Source organism: Pinus tabuliformis, chromosome 9 (assembly GCF_031772625.1).
Source record: "Pinus tabuliformis cultivar Carrire ecotype Pingquan chromosome 9, CPIR1, whole genome shotgun sequence".
Lineage (NCBI taxonomy): Eukaryota > Viridiplantae > Streptophyta > Pinopsida > Pinales > Pinaceae > Pinus > Pinus tabuliformis.
The window spans coordinates 1,412,228,176-1,412,254,714 of record NC_142307.1 but is presented as its reverse complement, the minus strand read 5'-3'; the positions used below and the strand labels follow the sequence as shown (position 1 = coordinate 1,412,254,714).

General features: G+C 39.0%; 1 protein-coding gene across 2 annotated transcripts in view; it reads left to right on the top strand.

The window, feature by feature from the left end:
• The window catches only part of LOC149153837 (protein transport protein SEC24 C-like), a 179,061-nt gene that overhangs the window by 32,924 nt on the left and 119,598 nt on the right, over nt 1–26,539 (top strand). For both annotated transcript variants that reach the window (XM_089438519.1, XM_089438520.1), the window contains exons 4-8: nt 7,393–7,674; nt 7,866–7,940; nt 8,163–8,261; nt 8,646–8,757; nt 18,298–18,425. In XM_089438519.1, coding sequence (XP_089294645.1) covers nt 7,393–7,674; nt 7,866–7,940; nt 8,163–8,261; nt 8,646–8,757; nt 18,298–18,425 — 696 coding nt within the window. The remainder of the gene's footprint in view (nt 1–7,392; nt 7,675–7,865; nt 7,941–8,162; nt 8,262–8,645; nt 8,758–18,297; nt 18,426–26,539) is intronic.

Below are 26,539 nucleotides of genomic sequence, written 5' to 3'. Positions count from 1 at the left end.
ATATAGGAAATGATTTTGATGATATGTAGGTATTTGTTGTAGCATAATTTATTTTGGATGCTAGAGGCCATGTGGAGCTTGTTTGCTAATGTATTTTTGGTTTAGAGATGGATTGCACTCGGTGCTATTTTGGTTATGCGTACCCTTACATGCTATATAAATGAGAACTTTTGATTATTTCTATATAAATGGTTTGGATTCATATGGATGTACATTGCACATGAATATATATGTTTTTCTTTAAAATTTGAATATTTGATGTGTTTTTGGTTGACCAACTTTCCGGTTTGGTTTTTTTTACCGGTTTCTGTATGGTTTTGACTTGTTCCCAGTCTGGGGGGTCTACTGGTTCAATGACCGGCCCAATTCTAATAACTATGGCTTGGAATCCATCATACCAAACTTTTGTAACATCTTGATTATGTACTTTCCTTGACTAAGATATATCTCATCGGGTTTCTGCCCAACTCCCAAGCCCAAGAAATAATGCACGAGTCTTAGATCTTTCATTTCAAATTCTGCTACCAACATTTTCTTGCATTTTAGGATGTTGTGCTCCACACCTGTAATGAATAAATCATCCACATATAAAAGTATAATAACTAGTTCATTCTTCACTATCTTGATGTAGAGGTTTTCCTCAACATAACTTTTGATGAACCCAATCCTTAAGAGATATGCATCCAAAGGGCATACGAAGCCCTAGGAGCTTGTTTCAAGCCATATAGAGCTTTCTTCAGTCAGCAAACATGAGCATCTTGCTATTTATCTCAAAGCCCTCTGGTTGTTCAATAGATACTTCTTCATCAATGGTTCCATTTAGATTCTAGAAATGTTGTTTTGACGTCCATTTGATGGATATTCCATCCCATAGTAGCAGCTAGTGAAACCAAAGATCTAATAGTAGTATACCTGGTAGTAGGATCAAAGGTTTCTTCATAATCTATTCCTTCTTTTTGAGAGAAATCCATTGCAACATATCTGGCTTTGTATTTGTCTATGCTTCCATCTACGACATGTTTGATTTTGTAAATCCATTCGAAAGTGACAACAAATTTGTCACTAAGTCTAGGAATGATTTCCCAAATCCCATTCTTCATGATAAATTGATATTCCTCCTGTGTTGCTTTCTTCCATTCTTCTTGATGAGCGGCTTCTTCAAAGGTAGTTGGTTCTGCTACGATTAACTTCGTCATGTATGTTGCATATCTTGAGTATCTTTTCGGACTTTTGCTTTCTTTGAAAGATCCTTTAGTTGCTCCATGTCCTTAGGCATCTTCAAGTGTAGATTTTAGTCAATTTGGCCTCTTCTATGTTTTGGGAATGACTATAGGTTGAATAGGCTCACTTGGGCCTTCTTCTTCTTCTTCTTTTTGGTTTGCAGGTGCTTTGTCATGTTGCATTCTTCTTCAAATAGTTGTACATTTTCTTCATAGGATTCGATTGGTATATCCTTGGATCTTTTGTAGGCATGGTTTTCATCAAATATAACATCCTTGTTAATTTTGATTTGTCTTCCTTCCTTGTTGTAGATTCTATAAGCCTCTGATGAAAGGCTATAACTAACAAATATACCTTTTATACTTATGGAGTCTAGCTTCCTTCGCTTGCCTTTTGGAACATGGATGTATGCAGGACACCCAAAGATTCAGAGATGGTCTACACTTGGCTTCTTCCCTGTGAATGCTTCTTCTAGTCTCATATTGTCAATGATTCTATGAGGACTTCTATTTTGTATGTATACTACTGTCATGGCTGCTTCTCCCTATAGAAATTTTGGTAGATCTTCATCAAATATCATAGTCTTTATGCACTCTTCAATGGTACTATTCTTTGTTTTTGCTACTCTATTCTATTCGAGGTAGTAGGGAACAATGAGCTCCCTCCTAATACCCACTTCTTTACAATATGCAATAAGTTCTTTTGAAGTGTATTCCCCTCCATTTTCGGATTTGAAAGTCTTCATATTTCCTTCAGTTAGGGTCTCAACTTCAGATCTAAATTCTTTGAACTTTTCAAATACTTTGTCCTTTCTCTTGAGAAGATAAAGCCATGTCTTCCTCGAGTGATCATCAATGAAGGTCACATGGTAAAGATGGCCTCCAAGATATTTATTAGACATGGGTCCACACACATCAGAATGAATGAGGTCTAATATCTCCTTAGAGCTTGTGTCACTGCTTGTAAAAGGTTTTCTAGTATTCTTTCCCAAAGCACATCCCTTGCATATTCCTTCATGATCTTTCTTGATGTTGGGGATGCCCTTTACCATTTGACTAAGAGAGGGTATTATCTTGTAATGAATATGCCCATATCTTCTATGCCAAAGTTCAATAGGATTGATCTCCATGTGAACTAGGGCTTGAGGAGATGGTGTTATAACTCTATATAGTCTTCCTTCACGAACTCCAATAACCTTTGCCTTTTCAATACTTGAATCCTTTCCCCAAACCTGGGACATAGAGGATGTTGTTGAGGTGTAGCTTTGCTCGACTTTCTAGCTTCAATGATGTAGATCCAAGGCATTTGACTGCATAACTGTTGTTGTCTCCTAGCTCCATTGCATGTGATGATGATTCTCTTGATAGAGTATAAAGTTGTCTACTTTCTCCCGTCATATGTCTTGAGGCTCCACTATCAATGATCCATGCATTGTCATCATCAAGTGTACCTATAAGTGCAACCAAGAATTCATCACTCTTGACCCTCCTAGATAGATTGTAGATGATCCTTCCAATCTATCTTGCTGCATTTTTCATGATATTGAGTCCCATCTTCAAATAACTTGCCATTGAGTGAGGAACCTTTTTTTCCAAGACTGCTTTTCCTTCCTTCAATAAAGTGATTTCCAACTAGTCCTCCTTTCACCTTAGTGTTGAAACCATGTTGAGAAATTAATGCTTATAGAAATTAGGGTTTGATACATCTTTCTTGATAATTACTTGTGATTTATGCTGGCTTCTTTTACTTCTTTGTTAGTTTATCTTTCATCAAGCAATTACCAAATTAAAATGTATATGATAGCCACAAGAACAAGAGCCACAAGATGTAGGCACTTAGCGAGAGCAAAACCCCTCCAAGGGGAAAACTTTGTCTAACTCTTCCACTAGTAGATTCAAATAAAGATGAGACAATCCAAGACCCTTTATACTTAGACAAAGACCTCTCCAATCATTATGTCAACCCTTCCTTCCAATAGATGATCCCTGCGAAAGTCTCCATGTGTTGGCTTCTCAGTTTCGACAACAATCCATAATTTCGGCCCTCAGCTATGGATTTTCGACCCCCAACTTCATAATTTTGGACCTGCAGTAGATTCAAAATTTCGGCCCTAGCAGCAACTCAAAAACATCGCACGTGTGAGAGAGATTGCCCAAGAACTCAATTTAGGTCTTCCCAGCCTCTTTCCTTCTCCTGCAACTTCACTCTCCTTTTCTGCTTCTTTCTATTGTAGATCGAACTTGTTGAGCGAGTGCTCCAAATAGGTCGAGCTGCCTCTCTATATATAGCATTTTTGCTGGGTCGAATAGCCCTAATCCAGGGCGGTTTCATGAGGACAGGGCCGACTTGGTGTGGAGGTGACAAATGACCTTTTTCACTCAAAATAATTCTTTTAACATGATACAAAAGCCCAAGAAGGGTTTAATAAAACTGACAATGACTCTATTGACTCAAGACAATACGTAGAAGCCTTCGATGGAGGCATTGACCTAAAAATTATTGATCCAAGCATGAAACCCATGCTTTAATAAGTCAATTTCTTTAACAATAAAATTTCTTTTGACAAATACAATTATGAAAACTGACACTAGTTACATTCTTCAATATAGCCATTAAGTAGTGAGAATGATGGGGACGTTGATTAAATTTTTGACTATAATTAAATAAAACAATTATTAGAGATTAATGATTAAAGTTAAATTGGTAAAATGAAATTAATTATTCAAATTGACTATAGTCAATTTTTTATTATTTTAAATTAATTTGATTTATGTTGTAAATATTAATTTATTAATTATTCAATTTGATAATAGAAAAATAATTATTTTAAAATTGATTAGGAGTATGAAATTGAAAATGGAATATAATAATAATAATTAACATGATTATGATTATGATTATGGTCAAATTTGAATTAAAGAATTAATAAATAAATAATCAAATTAACAATAGAAATTATTTTAAATAATAAAGATTTGAAATCAAATTAGTTAAGAATAGGTATAGCAAATATATATATATATATATATATATATATAAGTTGCACAAAACGCCGAAACGTTTCGGAGTTTTTGAAACGGGTACATTTAGAAACGTCACCTCCCAAAAATGGAAACTTCGATCGAAATGTCATATATGTATATATAAAAAAATATATATAAATAAATAGGTGAATAACACATTATCTTGCAAGAAAAAAGGGAATATATATATATAAACAAAATAATGAAATTATTCAATTATTAGGTATAATAAAGGGATAGGATTAGAATGATATATATTAATTTAAGATTGGTCAAATTAGAATTAATGTGGAAAAAAAAGTAATGAAATTTGAACTAGTTCAAAAATATATATATATATATATATATATTTATTTATTTAATTTATTTTCATTTTAATTTTATTTAGATGAAAGAATATTAAGAAATTAAGAGATTTTAGTTTAAAAGAAATTAATAAAATAATAACCCAGAAATGATAACTTAGATTGGATAGGAAAAGAAGATGTGAATATATGGGACTAAAAGATATTTAATTAGAAGAGGGAGAATTGAATGAATAGGAAGGCTGAGAAGAAAGAAGGATAGAAAGAGGAGATAGAGATGATGAAGAGGAGCAGGGGTTGGGGGGGAGCACGGTGATTAAGATGGATTAGAATTAGTATTAGAGGGACCGGATTTGGAAGATAGGAAATAAATAGTGGGTTTCCAAGAATGGCTTAATTGGTACCCATCTTCTCGATTAAAGTTGTTAGGATGCTTTTCAATCTCAAGAACTTCCCTGATGACACGGATGGAATGGAAGGGGGCAGAGGCAAGGATTTTGGTTTTATCAAAACAAATGAGATGCCTGGTATTATGAGAGTGTTCAGCTATGGCGGATTCATGAGAAGTAGTCCAAAACCGTCAAGAACTTCTTCGTTTCTCTTGTATTTTAGAATCAAGAAGTGATTGCTCATGGGTGGCCTTGAGTACTGGACTTGATGTAGAGGTAGATGCAAAAGTAAATGCATCAGTAAAGGAGGGAGAGAATTTTGCTTTAGGAGCAGTGAGAATTTTTCTCCGAACAGTCGAGCAACACTTTATGCTGCTTTGATTCATACAAGAGCTTTTCTTCAAGCCGATACTCAACAAGATTATATCACTTTCATAAACAGAAGGGGCAGGAATTTGCAATTTTCTAAGACAAGCCTCTATACTTCTCAAATCACTTATTTGCTGTTCAAGGTCTCAGTTGAGGTCATGTAGAGTTTGCATGAACTTGTCCAACTGAGGAAGGAGGAGATCATAATATTGCTTCAAGTCCTTATGCTTGTCAAAGAGTCTTACATTAACATTCTGAAGTGGGATATCTTCCTCACAAAGCTGTGAAACAAAGTCCTCAAAAAAATGATCTCATCTTGTAGATCAGATTTAGAGCGATTGTGGACTTGGGGGAGTGTTCCCTCTCTTATCTCTCGGCCTTGGCCTCTACCTTCAGTACAACTTAGCATTCTCCTTTTCAATGGTGGTCATTCTCTTGGATTCATTTCTTTTCATGTACCTTTCCTTGTCCACTCTTGGACTAATTGCTTACCTTGTGGATCTTTGCTTTTTGCTTCTAAATTTTATCTCTAATTGTTGCTGCTAGCTTAGATGTAGTAGCTGCTATAGCACTCCCATTTTCTATTATGCTAGCCTCACTGACATACTTTACTGGCCATTCGTTGGACATGAATGATTTTAATATTTTATTGTATTGTATCTTATTACATACCTTTCCCCCAAAATCTCACTCAGCATGTTCTGCATACCTTTCCGTAAAATCTCACCCAGGATGTTCTGTTTATCTGTCTGTCATGATTGGTTGTGAGTACCCATACGAGTAACACCATTGTAAAAGAGGATAATGGCATTGACAAAATGAGGGCCTTTGCAAGAAGGAATGGAAAACGAGTTGTTCAAAACAGATAATTGAAAGCTGCAAGTGCCAAGCAGAAATTAACATATTGCTGTGTAATGTGGCAAACTGTCTGAAGCATCTGCACTTTGAGTCAATTTATGGGTTTATTGATATGAATATAATTAAGAAGACAGAGTCATACAAGTTGTACGATGTATAGAGAATGAAAAGTGAATGCAAGAGTAATGAATTGCTATATGGACTTAGCGTGTCCTAGCTGGAACCAACCTTCAGATACTGAATGGCACAGTTGTTGCCTTCTATTCTTTGTCCATCTTTGTAAAGCCATATTCTTTGTGCACCTTTATAAAGCCACTTGGATTTGCTGAACACAATGCAAGGTCATTTACATTAAGGTTTTGACTTCATTTATGGCAGTAAGCAACCTTGCTCTGCTGTATCTCTGATGCTCATAGTAGAATTTGCTATAAGGCACTGTAGGCTTGACAACTGTTTGAGCCTGATCTAATAAACGAGTTTCACTTATCACTTAATCTACCTAAAATACGTAGCTCTTGGATCATTACAAGAATTGCAATAGTAGAGTCATATTATAGCCTGTCAAGCTACTTATGTTGTTGTGTTATTCTCGTCTTTTATTCTCCTTTTGTTTTTTAGGAAGGTGAGATATAATTGTCGGAGTTTACTACAACATTAATTTGAATGACAGCTGAAATTTACTGGGGTCCATCTAGACTAATAATTAATAGACTGGCAATTATTCTCTATCGGTGACTAAAATGTTTTGTATATCAATTCCCTTTTGATTTAGTTATCTTTACTTCTACATAGGTTGTCATGCTACTTAAACATTGTTGTGTTATTCTTGACTTTGGTGCTCCTTTTGGTTTTTTTCCTTGAGGAAGGTGAGAGATAGTCTTTGGAGTTTACTACAGTATTAAATAGTAATTTTAATGACAGCTGAATTTCTCTGAAAGTCTATCTAGACAAAAAAATTATATGGTGGCAATTACTTCCTCCATCGCTGATGAAAATGTCTGCAATATTAATTTCTTCTTTTTAATTTAACTTTCTCTTGATTCTTAATAATTTGCTTTCAAGCTTGTCTTCTTAAAATTTTATCACCATAAATTGAATCTTCTGGTTGTTTAATTTTTTTTTCTTTTCTTTATGGAGTAAACAATATCATATTTGGTTATTATTTTATTTTAAACTGGGTTATGGAAATGTAGATTGACAGTTTGCTGCATTTATAATTTGTTACAGGTATTACCCCCTCCACCAGCAACCGGGATTCAAACTCCAGGGATGTTTGGTATGCCACCACCACCTAGAGCACTGAGTCAAACCATTCCACCTGTGCCTCCCGCCATGGGTCATCCTTCTGGATCAGGGGTATTGGGTATGACACAGCCAGGATCACCTGCAACAGGATCACAAACATCGGGCACTTCACGCATTGATCCGAACCAAATTCCACGACCTCTATCAACTTCTACTTCATTAATATTTGAAACCCGTACCAATAACCAAGCAAATCTTCCTCCTGTACGTTATTCATTCATTATTCTGGTGATTTACTCGAGATATATTGGACTGCCACAATCAGCCTTAACTTATCATGATAAATAGTAGAAAATATGCATATCATTTTGTAATTCTGTTGTTTCCTAAAAATTATCCATAGTGAGCAGGCACGTTTTCTGATTTTAAACTGATGTTGGGTTACTTATCTGAAGTCGGCAACAAGCGATTTTATTGTTAAGGACACTGGCAATTGTAGCCCACGCTACATGCGGTGTACTCTAAACCAGGTACTCACAAACTTTCATTTTACAATTTCCTTATTAAGTATATCTCTTTCTTAATGGATTGAATCATGCTCATCCATCGGCATATATGTTCATACATCTCCATTGATTCAAAGGAAGCATCCTTTTTTTCATAATTAATGGAGATATGGCGTTCTATGTTTGTAATCAAATGATGGTACAATTGAAATGTTTCACTTTTTGACTTTGCTTGGTACACAACAGATCCCTTGCTCAGGTGATTTGTTAAGTACTTCAGGAATGCCTTTGGCTTTGATGGTGCAGCCATTTGCTCTCCCTCATCCTTCAGAAGAACCAATTCAGGTAGCGGTTCTTGTGTTTTCTGTTGATTTCTTTTATAATGTTAGTCCTATGTTGATGATGCACACTGGTGTCAGATTCTTCTATTGCATCATAGTTTAAACAGCCAATATTATCTTAAATTTAATTAGGTGTTTTGTTTTGTTTTCATCTTGAACAAGATAGTGTTCATCTATAGCATGTTTGGCATATTGAAAACATTCTGTTGGCAGACTCTGCAATATTAAAACAGGACTTAAGATTCCAAGTCAGATAAATTGAAGCTTATGATTTTTTTTTCAAGCTTCTTAGTTCAGTGACTCGTTCACCTATTGTAAATGCTATATAACATTGTTTTACTCAACTCTAACCATTTTGTCCTTTTTCATGTTGGTTGTATTAATGCAGGTAGTGGATTTTGGAGAAAGTGGTCCTGTTCGATGCTCTCGTTGCAAAGGATACATAAATCCTTTTATGAGATTCATTGATCAGGGTAGACGTTTTGTCTGTAATTTGTGTGGTAGGTGCATGTTTTAAAATTTTGTATTTGTTTTTATGTCGTTTTACTTCTGGTTTGGCTTTACTTTCATTTTCAGCCTGTGATCACGTGTTGGTTATGAAAATGTGCAATGGTTTCAAAGTCAGTTATGCTAGAACAAGTTGAAATAGTGACAATATACACCCTACTTTGTTTCAAAATGCAATTTATTTTAGTACATGCAGAGCCATCTGGAGTCTGTAGTGGTCAGATGATGTTATTATCTCTCTCTCTCTTAAACTCTCTTTGCTTCATTGGATGCTGTTTGTTTTGATATTTAATCAAACTTGTCTATGCATTGTCATGGGCAGGGGTTCTGTGGAAGATGCCAATAGTTACCCCATGTATGGGATGCAATACCATATTGGAATGCCTTCAGATTAGTCTGTGATTGGTATCTCAGGCTGTCTGATTATAGATAAAATCTTATTCCTTGTTTCAATGTGACCAATTGAATACTTTTGGTCATTCCTAGACGGAAATATAAATTCGTCTGTAGCTCATAGATGAACTTATTGACAGGTGTAATGATTAATGGTTTGAGGAATCAAAGGTATTTTAAGGCAACCACGTCTTGTAAAAAAGATGTCTAAATATCGTATTTGTGGAGGTTCTCAGTTCTCATGGAATGAATCTGCCTGATTGGATAGCATCACTAGTCCATGAAAGTATTCACGATCTTTTTTCTCACATAGGCAGCTGTTGAGAAAAATTAAATAGCAGATATAGATTTGCATTTTTTTAATACATACAATCTGTGAAAATTTCTGAATCTACACATCAGAAATCCTACTGCAATCACTGGTTTATCATCTCCTACTTGTTTTTTTTCATTCAACAAATTATTTGATTATTTAAACACTGATGAAAAACACTACTGCAAACTACATTGGCATACACATCATAAACTGAAATAGATATGAGACAAACACACAAGGGACACTGTTATTTTTCGACAAAAGTCCCCGGAAAAGCACAATGCGGGAAAGCCGGTGCATCAGCTTTGAGAGTTTTCTATTATTAAGCAATAGTTCTGAATACAACTCTGGATGCCCTCTCGGTTATCCAGTTACAGAGATAAAATATACTAAGCAAAAACCGAAGTAAGATTACCTCACTTCACCCAGCAAAATCCCTTTGATCCGACTATCACCGGATACAACTGCGCTGCCCCTTCGCAGTAGCTGTGTGGGCCTGCGTGGAGCACTCTGAGACTCTGTGTTAGCTCTGTGTTGCCTCCTGGAGTTTTGACGTCAGTCTTCTCGACTGATCCTGTTGCTCCCCGACTGAATCCAGAGTTTTGCAGGAGGGCATCTCTTCCCCTGCGCTGGCACTGCGTCAAGCAATACGTGGGCCCTCTTGGCCCAGCGTCAACCTCCCTTGGTCTGCGCTGCCTCCTCTGGCTTGTCTCTGCCTCTTTCTATTGTGTATTTGGGGTCCTAGAGAAGATCCTCCAACCCCAACTATCCTTGCCCCTCTGCTGCAACTCAGATCACCAGTTCGATTTTCTCAGCAAACCACGCCCCAGAAAAATCGAACTTCTTTGATCCCATGGTATATCTCCAATTGACCCTCAAGCCTTCTTTTATACTTTTCCTGTTGATGAATCAATGATTGAGATTAAGTCCCTAATCAACGGCTAAGATTAAAGCAGACTTGATCCTTGTCACTTAGAAGTTTCTCACCCATCTTCTTATTAATACCCATTAGTATTTTTATTTTCTTAAGTTTAGAATTAGGAACCCATTAAAAGTATTAATTATTTTAGTAACTCTTCATCTGGTTGGAATTTCTCCAAACGATTTCTGGGTCTTGGAGATCTCATATGTTCTAGCCCTTCCACAAAGTTTCGGAGCTAGAGCACATCCGTTGCTACTCAAAATCAACACTCCCTCTTAGCGAGGAATGTGCTCTAGCAATACTTCTCAATAGAAGTATTACACTGATCCACTGCATTGGTCCTCTGTGCTGCTGATGCTTGGCCTGTTGCATTGGTCCTCTATGCTATTGATGCTTGGCCTGTTGCCCTTCATCGACTGCACTGTTGCATCCTGTACTGCTACCCATGATTCTGTCACTGTCAGTGCTACATCTATACCGCAGCTACCTCTCAAAATGCAGCATCATGCTGCCCATAGCACTGCTATTACTAACTGCTGCAGTGCAACTTAGTTACTGAGAAATAAGTAACTGAAACTTCACCCAAAAACTGACAAGCTGGTTAGTATGGATACCTCGTGATGCTGAAGCTACCTCTGCTGCTAATATGTGCTGACTCTCTGCTGTTGCTGCACTGCTGCAATCTGCTCTTGTGCCTCTCGCACTGCTACAACATCCACTACGCTGCTTCAAACTTTGGCACTCTAGCTCTGCCATTGTTGCTCCATCACACCTCGCACCAACCAACACCCGTCATGTTGCTACAATTTAAAGGTCTTCCGTAGCCGTATGTGATCCAAGAGTTTGGGCACCTCAAGGATCTTGTCCCATTGTGTAGTCCTCTCAATTATAGCTCTATGTCACCCCACCTCTTCTCTAGAGGTGCATGAGCACTCATGGCACAATCCTTGTCATCATCCTCCTTGTCAGCTTTTGTTGGAGAAGCTGTTGAGTCAGAAACCTCTTCTTTGCCCTTCTTCCAGGGGCACTGAGTGGCGAAATGTCCTAGTTCACCACACCTGAAGCATCCGACCTTGGATATCCTTTTTCTTCCCTTTCTGCTGCCCATTCTGTCTTGATGATGCGTGCGTTGCATCCTCCTCCTCCTTCTTGACCCAGGCTTCTTTGCCGCTACTTCCTGCCTTGGTTAGCCTCTTGATCTCTCCCTGTTGAAGAGCTGTCCACATTTTCTCCCAACTGGAGAGAGAAGCTTTGCCCAAGATACTCTGGACAAATGTCTCCCAGTATTCTGTGACTACATTCAGGGCAGTCCTGACCATGAACTCAGGATCTTGTGTAGACCCCATGAAAGTCAACTGGTCTTGAATCCCTTGCAACCTGAGAAGGAAGGGATCGATCTCTTCTTCCTTTTGCATCTGGTACTGTTTTAGCTGATTCTCCAATATAATCTTTTGTTGAACGAAAGTACCTTGGTACAAGGCGATCAACATTTCCCACATCTCCCTTGCTGTGTGTCCTTCTCAGCAATGTGTGGGACCACATGATCTTTGACCCCGTTTAGAATCATGCATTTAGCCTTTGCCTGGGCCTCCTCGTACTTCTGTAGCAGACCAACGTTGATCGGAACAACAACTACCTTCAAGGCATAGTCCTTGATGCGATTCTTGTCTAGGACTGCCATTTTCCTGGCCTTCTAGATGACAAAATTGGATGCTCCATCCAATCTGTCCTGATCCCTCAGTCCATTGACTGCCATCCCTGCTCAACAAATATAGGACTGGTTCTCTTCTCCCTCATCGATTGTTTAATCCATCAAGACTTGGATCTGGGTTTATTTGTCGCTAGTAATCCTCTAAGGAACAAGCTCCTCTAGACTCCCTCTGAGTCTTGAGTTCCTTCAATGGAATCCTTCGGCCAAATGTCGAATCACTCCTCTCCAAACCTCTTTTGCTGCTGCAAACCGGATCTAGATTTCTTTTGTTAGAAATTTGTCAAGGCAGTGACTCCCTCTACCTTGGCTTTGGCTCCACAGAAACTGTTCTGCACCAACAACAACAACGTCCCACCAGTTCCACTGATCAAATCTGCTCTGCTCCTCCAGCCCCGACAACTAATTGATTTGAGTCTCTCAGGCTCTATGCTGGCCTATAAAGCTGATGCAGTCACTGTGTGAGCTCCTCTCGGGTACTGTGTCACCCTCTACAGGTTCGAAATGCTGACGCAGGCAATCCGTGAGCCTCTGCTTCAATTCTCTGGCTCTGCCTCACTCCTTCCGCTGCTCTGCCTCTGAAACAACGCTGTCACTCGGGACAACTGCTTTTTTGCAACAAATTCACTGGGTCTCCCGATTGATGTCCTTAGTGTCCTATGATCTGCAATCCTCTGACACCATGTGAAAATTTCTGAATCTACACATCAAAAATCGTACTGCAATCACTGGTTTATCATCTCCTACTTGTTTTTCTTCATTCAACATGTTATTTAATTATTTAAACACTGATGAAAAACACTACTGCAGACTACACTAACATGCACATCATAAACTGAAATAGATACAAGACAAACACATAAGGGACACCGTTATTTTTGGACAAACGTCCCCGGAGAAACCTAGTGAGGGAAAACCGGTGTAGTAGCTTTGAGGGTTTTCTATTATTAAACAGTAGTTCTGAATACAACTCTAGATGCCCTCTCGACTATCCAGTTACAAAGATAAAATATACTAGCAAAAACCTAAGTGAGATTACTTCACTTCACTCGACAAAACCCTCCGATCTGACTATCCCCGGCTACAACTACATTGCCCCTTCACAGTAGCTGCGTGGAGCACTCTAAGACTATGCGTCAACTCCATATTGCCTCCTTTGCCTCCTGGAGCTTTGACGTCAGCCTTCTCGACTCATCCTGTTGCTCCTCGACTGAATTTAGACTTCTGTAGGAGGGCAACTCTTCCCCTGCGCTGGCACTGCGTCAAGCAATGCGTGGGCCCTCTTGGCCCAACATCAGCCTCCCTTGGTCTGCGCTGCCTCCTTTGGCTTATCTCTGCCTCTCTCTGTTGTGTATTCAGGGTCCCAGAGAAGATCCTCCAACCCCAACTATCCCTGCCCCTCTGCTGCAACTCAGATCACCAATTCGATTTTCTCAGCAAACCACGCCCCAGAAAAATCGAACTTATTTGATCCCTTGATATATCTCCAACTGACTCTCAAGCCTCCTTTTATACTTTTCCAGTTGATGAATCAACGGCCGAGATTAAGTGCCTAATCAACGGCTAAGATTAAAACAGACTTGATCCTCGTCACTTAGAAGTTTCTCACCCATATTCTTATTAATACCCATTAATATTTTCATGTTCCTAAGTTTAGACTTAGGACCCATTAAAAATATTAATTATTTTAATAACTCCTCATCCGGGTGGAATTTCTCCAAACGATTTCCGGGTCTTGGAGATCTCATGTGTTCTAGGCCCTCCACAAAATTTCGGAGCTAGAGCACATCCGATGCTACCCAAAATCAACACAATCTTCTATGCAAATTGGGAGATAGGCTTCTTTGTCATATAGCATGTGTTTCTAGGTTTGTTTCACATGACTTGCTTCCTGTCTTTCATGTTAATCTTTGAAAGAAGGTGTCTGCTTCCCAAGTTAACATGTATTCTGTATTTCTAGCTGATGCTTTGTGGTTTGATGGCCATCAATTACATGACATGACCAACCTAAGCACATTTATGATCACTCAACCTTCATGCAGTATTTTGATTCAAAAAATGTTTTCAACGCTTTGTTTGGACCACATTTAACCTGCTTGTATTTTTGGTCAGTCTCTGAGGGGTTTCTTGACTGCATATTATGTATCCCGGCACTGCAGCTGGGAGGTGGTTTTCTAATGTTCCTACAATTAGGAAACTATTGGAATGATGAGGGAGGTTGACAGTTTATTTCAAGCAAGCAGTTTATATTCATTAAGCATAATTCTAGTTGTCTAATGTTGAAATACTGAAGTGACCTGCTTTTGTTAAGAATTTTTATCACCAGTCTGATAAATAAGGTCTTCATGCATTTAGTGCAGTAGGCTTTAGTATGGTTTGACTGAATTATTCCGTCATAATACTGTTTGCTTTGGTGGCTCAACTAGTGGACATTAAATAGTATACCATGCTATATTAAATAATACCAGAAAAAATTAAATAGTATATCATGATAATAGCATATCATGTACGCGATTAAAAGTAAAATCTACATTAAAGCATCCATGACAGATAGGTGATTTCTATGAATTCATGCTACACGTACAGTGAATATCATTATGGGGTTATTGTACTAATATCAACCATGCAGTACAGAATATGAGTACAATAAACATGAGCGGTGCAGGTAGGTCATCAGAGTTATTTGTACAGTAGTTGCTTTTGTGTTAACATTCAATGCTTTTTTCTTCATTATTATAAATCTGTACAGTATGAAATTCATTGGAATCTCTGAATCTGATTCTGAACATGGAAATAAGTAAATAAATAAATAAAAATAGTTTGCAACTTTTCTATCTGAACTTTTCTTGATTTTTTTCCAAACTGGAATTTTTCCATGGGACTTTTTTATGTGGTGAACCAAATTGAAATTCAAATTTAGTAACTATGGCATGAGCATCCAATCTGAAATTTGCCTATAATTCATGTAGTTAGAAGTGAAATTCTACCAAGCTAAATATTTTGGCCTTTGTAAAAGGAGGTAAGAAAGAGGTTGAGGAGGAAACAATGGTTAATCCAAAAAAATTCATGTTAAAATTGGCAACTAGGGCCAAACTCCATGTGGGTCATCTTATTTAGGACAACTGATATTTTTCTTGGATCCCTCTCATCGAGAGGTGTAGGATTGATCTAAAGATCATCCGATTCCGATAAATATTCATGGAGTTATGAATTTATTTGTGTTATAAGACAATTCGTCAAGGTCGGCCAGCAACTAAATAACACTCGCATGTGCTCAACGTTTTAGTATAAAAGGAGATGACTTGAAAGTCATTTCACACACACTTCTCTCTTGATTTCTCTCCACTTGTCTTGGGTTTTAGTGTGAGATAAATCTAGAAGGAAGAAATCCTAGATGCAGTCCTAAGGAAGCTCTAGATGCAGTCCTAAAGATGCCCTAGATGCTGTCCTAAAGAAGCCCTAGCCGCAGTCGTAAGGATGCCCTAGCCGTAGTCCATTGTGCAACACACAATACATAGAAAGGAGCTCGTTGCGGAGGATAAGTTCTGAGCTATGCTGCAGCAAAGAAAGGAAATTCCAGCGTGGATTTCAGGACTATCTTAAGTGCTAGCAGCAATAGGATGGTGATGCTAACACATTGGAACAACGACAATAAGATTGGCACATCAAACACATTGGGATAGCAAACACATTGGAACGACAAGCACGATTGGGACAGCGGCAATGACATGTGGCAGCAAAGGCACAATTGGGACACCAGCAAGGTACATCAAGGCTACAATGTGACAAGAAGTAATCATAGGATCAGCGGTCACTAACAATAGGACAACAGTGTTAGGAATGGATCCCTCTCATCGAGAGGTGTAGGATTGATCTAAAGATCATCCGATTCCGATAAGTATTCATGGAATTATGAATTTATTTGTGTTATAAGACAATTCGTCAAGTTCGGCCAGCAACTAAATAACACCCACATGTGCTCAACGTTTTAGTATTAAAGGAGATGACTTGAAAGTCATTTCACACACACTTCTCTCTTGATTTCTCTCCACTTGACTTGGATTTTAGTGTGAGATAAATCTAGGAGGAAGAAGCCCTAGACGCAGTCCTAAGGAAGCCCTAGATGCAGTGTTAAAGATGCCCTAGATGCTGTCCTAAAGAAGCCCTAGCCGCAGTCGTAAGGAAGCCCTAGACGCAGTCCTAAGGAAGCCCTAGATGCAGTCCTAAAGATGCCCTAGATGCAGTCCTAAAGAAGCCCTAGCCATAGTCGTAAGGATGCCCTAGCCGCAGTCCATCGTGCAACACACAATACATCAGAAAGGAGCTTGTTGAGAAGGATAACTTCTGAGTTAGGCCGCAACAAAGAAAGGAAATTCCAGCGTGGATTTCAGGACTATCTTAAGGGCTAGTAGCGATAAGATGGTGATGCTAACACATTGGAACAACGACAATAAGATTGGCACAACAAACACATTGGGGCAACAAACACATTGGAACAACAAGCACAATTGGGACAACAACAATGACATGTGGTAGCAAAGGCACAGTTGGAACACCAGCAAGGTACATCAAGGCTACAATGGGACAACAAGCAATCATAGGATCAACAGTCACTAATAGTAGGACAACAGTGTTAGGAATGTGACAACAAGGTGACACATGAAGTTTGAATGCATGATGGCGCAGCAAGACGCATGGGCAACATGATAGCAATGATGGCATGGTACAACAATGTCACTAACAGTGGGACAACAGTATGCCACATGGCACAATAGTGGCTAGCATGGTGCTGCTATGGCACATGGGACAACTGTGGTAGCTGGTGCAACAATGGCACATGGGACATCAGTGGCAGGCTGGCAGCATAAGGTGCAACAGTATGATGTGTGCGGCATGGTTATCAGGTTCAACTTATATTTGAAAAAATTGCATTTGGAGGGTCCTTGGTTGCATTCTACAAAACCGGCTGATTTGGTGAAAAAAGGTTGGTTTCATATAGGAACCAGCTGGTCTGGTACTGAACTGACCTTTTCTGGTTTTGTGCCACATGTCGGACCAGTTTAGGCATCAAAATGATCAAACTGTCTGGTCCCACTGGTTCCGATAACATTGGTTATATCTGCTATCTATACAGTCCCTTAGGGCCTGCTGAATAATGTCCTATGGTTGCAGAGCATCTACCATCCATGGTTGTCACCTGTATAATGGCTTCATAGAAGTTTGTACAAGGACACAATCTTTTTGTATAGGTCCTACTTTCATTTTTCTAGTTTTGATGGGTTGCCTCATTTCAAGTTATGTCTGAATTTGCAAAATTTGAAATTGTTTGGAGTTCGTTGACCACACTGCAGAGTTCTTGCTTTTCTCGACTGGTTCTACAGATTTCTGGTTCATAGGCATTACTTCTGGTTCATTTTTATCTTCTATTCATGACTTGTTCATTCTTGAAATTTGATACTCATGGCTGGGTGATACAGATGTTTAGATTTATTTGAATCACCTGAAACACTCCTTTATAAACATACCAATGGAGATTGAAATGCGAGGACAAAACTGTAGGAAAAATTAGTGAATTTAGTCCAAGGATCTTAGCTCGAGTAGTTTGGTGAACAATTCGTTTCCCCAGCTGCGTGGGTTCAAGTCTCTGGAGACGTTTTGTAACTGGCCCGTTTGTGGCATTTATGAAATAGTTGTCTCTGGTGTAATAGTGGCAGCCGATCATTAAAAGTTCCCGATTCTTTATAAATTATTGTTCTGCTTAAAAAAGATAGTGAATTTGACATCAACATGAAGCTTTTTTTGGGTTTGAACGTTGATTCCGTGCACAAAAACCTGATGTTGTATGCTATGACTGCATTCAGTCTTGTCCATGTTTTTAAGTTAATGCTAAAGGCATTATTTAGATTTACGGACTGATAAGTTTAGAGACTTGCTTTGAATTTTTATCTTAAAGTATCTGTTTGCACTTGAACTTTTGTTGCCTGCTTGTTCAAAACCACCAATTGTATATGTTCTGCTTCTTGAGTTCTATCAACTTCAAAATTGTGTATCGTTGCTATGATTATTCCAAAGGAATCAAAATTTATCATATATTCTATGGTCTATACGTAAACACTATTTAATTGGTAGATGTGTTGTATAATGTATACGCTGATTGAGGACAGTTACATGATTTGTATGATCAAATTTGGCAGGATTCAGCAATGAGACACCCCGAGAATATCATTGTAATTTGGGTCCAGATGGAAGGCGTCGTGATGCGGATGAAAGGCCAGAGCTCTGCAGAGGCACAGTTGAATTTGTTGCCACAAAAGAGTACATGGTCAGTTTCTTTGTAATAATTTGTAATTTTTATTAGTATGGATCAGTGACAATTTACTTCTTTGAAATCAATGTTCTCGATACTACAATGATGTTGTAGAATGCTCATTGTTGGACTTTCTTCTATGTTTATATGATTGCAACTCCATTGCCTGCTTTGCTTCCACTCTAAATGCACATGAGTTGTTTATGAATTTGTCTATATTGAACAAGGTTCTTGTGATCAACAGGATGAGGTTATGTCTCTTTCAGGTTTTTACCCTCTTATTACCAAACTGTCCCCCTTTTTTGTCAATGCCTAATTCCTCTCCCCCAATTAAATTGTATGTACATGCTCTTATCCCCTTTGGGTCCACCTGTATCCGTTATAATAGAGTGGTATTTGTGCAGATCTATTTGAGGTTGCACCGTTGCAGATATCGTTATTGGCAGGGGTCAGAAACTAGGGATCTTGGAAACATGGGGATAAAATGGAAAATATCAGCAGACAACAAAAAATGCAAAATATATCTATTTTTCATTTAAAAAATAGAAGATAACAACATCTAATAAATATACATTGCCATATAGATATGAAAAAGAAACTGATATATATGATGTTAAATGTCAAATGATACAATTACACATTAACTGTCCACAGTTTCCAAGTCAAGATTCAAAACTGAATACACAATACAAAATTACATTAAAAATATATTAAATATATCTCATGATTCATTTACATTAATCTATTCACTATCAATTTACTTTTTCCCTTTTATGAGCAAGGTAATGGTTCATTCTCTAGCATAAGGTCTTTGGGTTATTTAAAGTTCAAACTTCAACTAATGGGTATCTTAGCCTATGCAGATATTGAGGCTGGCACCTGATTGCCCTCAACCTCCTCCTTTCACTGCTTTGAGACATTCTTCCTTGCCACTTGCTCCTGTTCATCCTCATCTAACGGTTCATGTGACTTGTCCATAACAGTGCTCTTGCCCTCCACCAACCACTTAGGTGTCAGTATCATCCAAGCAAATGGCATCGGCCTTTTTTGTGGTTGTTTAAATCTGCATTACCTGCAACTGAAGAATGTAGTGGATGTCGACTATATCAATAAGTGGTAGTCTAAATATTCTATGATTTCAACCTTTCAAGTTGCTTAAGAATAGTGGGAAGGGATACTGGCATCTCTGACCTGAAATCCAGCAAGAATAATTTTGGATTCATGGAACTGCAGATGCCAATTGTTAACATTGCAAAATCACATTGCAATAGGGGCATTCAAGGGTCCTGAATCCATTCTTCATTAAAAACAACAATTTCATCAAGTCCAAAATTGCAATTTGAGCAAAAGATTTTATAGCTGGATTCAGGTTACTGCAAGCTGAAAAGGGTCAAAATTATAGAATGTTTATCCTTCCTCTATCATTAAGGCGTTGATATTCTAAACCATTGCACTCTCTGAGTTCTTTTTCAAACACACTCTAATTGTATTCGCAACTTGAAGCACTACAAGTTTGGAATCACACGAATTCTAAATATCTTTAATTGCTGTGCTTTCCAAATTCTCACCATAATCTCTCTGAGAAACATCTACAATAAATAAGAAAAAAAAGGGAACACTCAAATGTAAATTACATTTCCATATGGTAGCAAATAGAAAAGAAAGAAAACAAATAATACAAAATAAAGCATCAAAGCACGTAACTAAAATTTTAACTGCTTACCTGCCATTTTAGTTTTCCTTCCATGAATTGCCATGTCAATGGCAAATACTCAAGTGACCAAGTTATGCATCTCCATCTCTCCCATAATGGTTTAGTGGCTAACTGAATTAGACACTATTCTCTGAAGACATGTAAGTAATTCTTCCATAACATTGCCATCAAAACTAAAATTGCACGATTAAAAAAAAGCGTGGTTGAGGTAGAGCCCTGCTGCATGACTGGGACGTTAGATCATATTCTTCCTTTCTTGATCAATCAAATCCCAGATCGTTATCTGTTTTGCAAATCACATCTCACCCTAATCCTCATAATAAGAATGCATAACTTTTTTGGCCCTTAATGACCTCATGTTGTCCATTGCATGCTTTATCACCATCAACTAGGTGAAGAACCTTTACCAAAGGTTCTCTAACTTTACGAACTTCCTCTACTCCTTTCCACAGTGAATCTTCACCACTTTAACAATAGGCCCGACCTTTCTGTTTTTGTGTTAAATTGTACTCAACACACTACTGATCTGAAATAAAAATACTATTTATCTCCAACATACAACTCAATGGAAATTGAAGATAAGATATGATAATCATATTAATGTCTGACAAGTGACCATTAAGGTAGTTCTTTGAATTGAAAAGAAAGTACAATCAAAGATAAGCATCTATAACATAAGGCTACTTCAGAAGCATGCAGTAAGACAAACTATCATATACATGAAATATACATGTAAGAACATTACTAAGTAATGCTGGAAGAAAAATGGGAGACGAGGAGAGGGGTTACAATTGAAAATAAGCATCTATAGGAGTACATAAGGCTACTTCAGAGGCGTAAAGTAGGCCAAACTATCAGATACATGAAAAATACATGAAAGGACATTATTAAGTAATGTTATAAAAAAGGAGAGAAGAGGAGAGGGGCCTAGATATCAACAACACAGATGGAAATATGAATAAAATCATTGGGAGGAGAAGGAGCATTGCTGTTACCATTAGGGATTGAGGAGGAATCAATGCGAAGCCTGACAATTGTATCTAAATAATCTAGAGAAGGTCCATGTGGTCTGGTTGTGAGGTTGTGGTCAGGCATTTACCTTCCACGAAAACTCTCTTATGAGCATCTTATGTGGAAAGGATTAGTCTCATATGTGCATCAGCCATCGAATAAAAATGACAACATTATTTATCCTGGCCAACAGAAATATTTTTCCCTCACAGTCCACATCCATTATCAGATAGATAAGCTTTAGATCTTAGTACTTCCGGATCCATCACACTGAGAATTTAGAATTGACATTTTGAGCCAGCAAGTGGGGCTCATCATCAGGATAGAAAGTGCTTGAGGTTGATAGAAAGTGTTAGAGAAAGTGATTGCACATTTGAGGTTGGCTCTAATGAGCTTTAGATCTCCTAGGAAACACATATAAGGTATTGTTAGCGCCTAGATTGAGTGATTTTTGTGTGCAATTGTTGAATCCCACCTTGGCCATTTTCCATTGTTCATAGTTTTAAAAGAATTTTTCTCACTCTTGGACAAACACTCCATGAAGAAATTGAGCTTTGTTTTTCGGTGATTTGGTTCTTAAATAGTGTTGTGCCCGGTGGATTGAACATTTCCTCTTCATATAGCCATTTTTGCATCACATCTTTGTTGGCTTTGAGGTTGGCTCTAGTCACAGGTCAAGTATAGGGGGAATTTGAGATTAACATGATTGCACTTTTGAGGTTGGCTCCATTGATAGATATGATCCACGAGTTGTTTATAGGTCATCCAACTACAAGTTAGCTTGCACATTTGAGGTTGGCTCCATTGACAGGTATGATCCACGAGTTGTTTTTAGGTCATCCAATTATAGGTTAGTTTAAACACCAAGTCAGCTCTGTTTACAATGAGCACATGTGTGTGTGTATGCCTTGAATTGTAGCAGTTAAACTCCTATACATAGGGATTTAGAGAGTTTCTTTCGAGCTCCTCTCTGTGCATAGACATATAGAGTGTCTTCTCTCTACTTGCAAGGTTTACCCTATTTCCAGAGCTTCAAACGTCATAAAATTTTAGGATGTCAACGAAATATCCCTGTATGAGACCCCCCCCTTTAGCTTTAGATTGCAGTTCTCTCTGCTTGTGAGGTTTGTAGAGCTCATGAATGAAACAATGGTGTATTCTACCCCAAAAACCTCACACTCACCCTTCCTTCCCCCTGTCCATTGCTCCTGTTGTCCCCTCATTTAAATTCTCCCTTATCCACTCTCTTGCACAATCCCATTTGTCTCCTCGTTGCCATATCCATGAACTACCCTATTCCCAATACCATCACACATCCATATCTGCAATGGAAAACAATGTGGAGGAACAACGGTAGACGCCAATATATACTCCAATAGTTAAGAGTTTGAGGCATTCAATAATTGCAACAATCATTGAGGACCAATTTACAGCCCCATGGATATTTTCGTGTAGATGGATTTCTCGGATTTCTCATATTGGACATCCTAGATTAAAAAGAAGAATGAAATTTCATAAAATGGAAAACAACTTCACTTGGAGGTAATTGATTTGAAACAATTGGTGTTGAAAAGGAAACACCAAGAAAACATACACTCTGAAAATTCCACACTTTGAAGAGATGAGTTCACAATAAACCTTGTTTAAACAGGGTAGAAAGACACAACAACAAATCCTAAACTCTTGGGGTTTAGGTGGGTTTGGAAAAGGGAACAACCCCCTGGTTGAGGACATGATACAAAATAGGTTGAATGAAGAATGCCTTTGCTTGAACTTGAAACTTAGCCTCAGAGTACATGGGCTACTCCCTAGTGGCCTCAGAGGACTTCTACAGATAGGCGCCTCTTTCCTTAACGACACATTGGGCTTGAAGGGAATTAATATTGCATGTGCTTGGATGGGTGCCAACTCCAAATTTTTCCTCTGTTACTCGCCTACAAGGAGATCAACTTCGAGTCCTCCATGCAAAGAGATGACTAATTTTCCTCCCACACAAGATCTTCCTTGACACTTACCTCACCAGGGCCAATAGATGGAGATCAAGCAGTCTAGGTACCAAGTCATAATGATGAGGAAAGAACGAAAGTGGGCCATTGTTCAAGATCAGAGAGTCATCATTTGGGATTTCCACCCCCTCCTTTGGGATATTGCAATTTGTGATCTAAATGGTAAGGTCATCTAGGTGGGGCATAAGTTAGGGTATTTTACCTTCCATCTCCGTTAACTATTGTAACTGTAATGGAGTGTTTTGGTCTTCACCGGGAAATATTGTGATGTTGGGTCCTATGGCTTTCTCTTCCTCACAAAGACACATGTGAGCCCCATGCAACATGACCTTAAATCTATGGGTACCACTAGGCATAGTCTTGTTAGCAAGAGACATGGTTTGACTATGTTAGAAGCTTCATTGGAGTAACATGTCCCATATGTGAATGCCTCCGTATTTGGGTTATTATGGTGGCCTCTGATGAGAATGATAGGTTCTTGTGGGTTCGGATTCATTGGTGGGCCCCTCACTTCAAAAGGGTTACATTACTTTCTGTAATTCCCGACAACCTCATCACACTTTGCATTTCATAGGGAGCTTTAGGGGGATCCTTTGACCTTTACACCAACTTCTCCCACTACACTCTAGGGGAGGTCATTCTTATGGGGAACTTTAATGGCTGCACTTGAAACCTACAGGTGTCCCTACATGACAGGGTTGAGGTTGCACTTGAAAAGTTGAAACCTACAGATGTCCCTACATGACAGGGTTGAGGTTGCACTTTGCCTCCAAGAGATAGAGCCAAAGTTTGTGGGCCTCCATAAGAGTTTGAACAACATAAGTGGGGCCGTTAGTATATTGGAGAGATCATTTAAAGGTTGTTGAATCCCGTGATTTGCTGGTCCTAAATTGCCTCCTCTGTTGCCTTGGGTTAAGGGGCTTTACTTGCTTCACCCATAATGAGGAGGCCAATCTTGTGGACTATGTCTTGGTCAACTAGGACCTCCCACATATTTGACAATTTTTTGTATCTCCCCTCCCTTTGCCAGACTATGACCTCCTCACCTTTGCCCTTTCTACATCCTATCCCCATTCCCCCACCTTCCTCGCATTGTCACCCCTTGCACCATTTTCCTCTTCAAAATAGAGTATGTTGACTCCTACACCATTTGACTTATCTCTATTCATGCCACTAAACATAGCCACAATTAAGTATGAGACACTCTCCAAGGTCTTAGAGGAGGCAACTCCTGATTCCTACCTCCACTTCATTGACACACACACACACAAGCTCACCCATGGCTTGTGCCCCATGAAATGTTAGTTCAACGAGCAATGCAAAGCCCTCCACAAGCATCTTTGCTTCACCCTCACACATGACCCACTATTTTCCTCTCGCCACTGTTTCCCACCAAATGGTTAACCCCAGAGGAGAAATTTTTTCTTTGACATTTGATGGCTAGTCGATCAAACAGACAAGTAGCAACCCTTTCTAGGCACAATTAGCTCATGATATGCCACATATCTCCTCCACTTGCATCAAACATATGCTTCTCACCCATCCTACATTAACACTCGGACGAAGGTGGGTTGCCATTCAAAAGGTACTTTGGTCATTTTGTAATCGGGTGCCTATACTTGTTTGTTTTTGGGCATTTAGTATGAATTATGGGGTGATCTGGAAGATTGACATAACTTGACCGTGGGCATTAGTCCTTATTCATCCCCAGTGGTCATGGTGCTCAAGAAATATGGGGAGTGGCGGATGTGTCCCGACTTCAGGGCCCTCAATAAGTTGACAGTCAAAGATAAATTTCCCATCCCGGTGGTTGATGATTTGCTGGATGAACTCAATGGGGCTCAATTCTTCACTAAGCTGGATCTTCGCTCAGGCTACCACCAAATTCGCATGAAGGAAGTCGACATCCCCAAGACTGCTTTCCGAACTCATGAAGGCCATTATGAATTCCTGGTCATGCCATTTGGTCTTTGTAATGCCCCCTCTACTTTTCAGAGCCTTATGAACCACATTCTCAAACCATATCTCAGGAAATTTGTCCTTGTCTTCTTCGATGACATCCTCATCTATAGTTGCACTTGGGTCGCACATCTTTAGCATGTAGATCTACTCTTGCAACTGCTCCGCAAGCATAAATTATTTGTCAAGATGTCCAAGTGTTTGTTTGGCATGGCAGAAGTAGAGTATTTGGGCCACATTGTGGGGCGTGAAGGTGTCAAGGTGGACCCCAAAAATATCCAGGCAATGCAGGAATGGCCTCAACCTAAGACCTTGAAGAGCTTGAGAGGATTTTTGGGTCTCACAGGCTATTATCGTAAATTTGTCCGCATCTATGGTCGCATAGCGAAGCCCCTCACCCAACTCCTAAAGAAAAATTCATTCTTTTGGAATGAGGAAGCACAACAGGCCTTTAAAGCTCTAAAAATTGCCATGTGTTCCACTCCAGTCTTAGCACTACCTGACTTCACCAAATATTTTGTCATTGAATGTGATGCTTCGGGTATAGGTATTGGGGCGGTCTTAATGCAGGAAGGGCGACCGTTGGCCTTCACAAGCCAACAACTCAGTGGGAGGAATCTGGGCCAATCTACCTACGAGAAGGAAATGATGGCCATCTTACATGCAGTCGAGACCTGGCGACCTTACTTATTGGGGCGACGTTTCCAAATCCGCACAGATCATCACAGTCTTAAATATTTTTTGGAGCAACACCTATCCTCCCCACAACAAAATAAATGGCTAGCCAAAATGCTGGGATATGATTATGAGATCATTTACAAGAAAGGGAAAGACAATAGTGTAGCAGATGCATTATCTCGCCAATTTGAGGAGGAAAGTACTCTGCTAGCAATTTCCCTCCCCATTCCAGAATGGATTGAAGAGGCTCGCAGGGAATGGTTTTCACACCCCGGGCTCTCCCAACTCATTTCTCAATTGCAGGTAGATCCAAATTCCACCAAGGGCTACTCGTGGCAGGATGATATTCTTCGCTACAAGGACAGAGTCGTAATATCACCAACATCCACCCTCAAAAGTCGCATTTTGGCAGAATTGCACTCATCTCCCATTACAGGACATTCGGGCTTTCAGAAGACGTATGCTCGCACCAGAAGATCATTTTTTTGGACAGGCATGAAAAAGGACATCCTTACTTTCGTAGCAAAATGCGATGTCTGTCAACGCCACAAAGGGGAAACCGTCAACACACCAGGCACATTACAACCATTGCCCATTCCGGCATCAATTTGGATGGAGGTTTCTATGGATTTCATTACAGGTCTTCCAAAGTCAGGGAACAAGTCAGTCATCATGGTGGTTGTGGACCAACTGTCGAAGTATGCTCATTTCTGCGCCCTACCCCACCCATTTACACCAACTTTGGTTGCTCAATCTTTCAT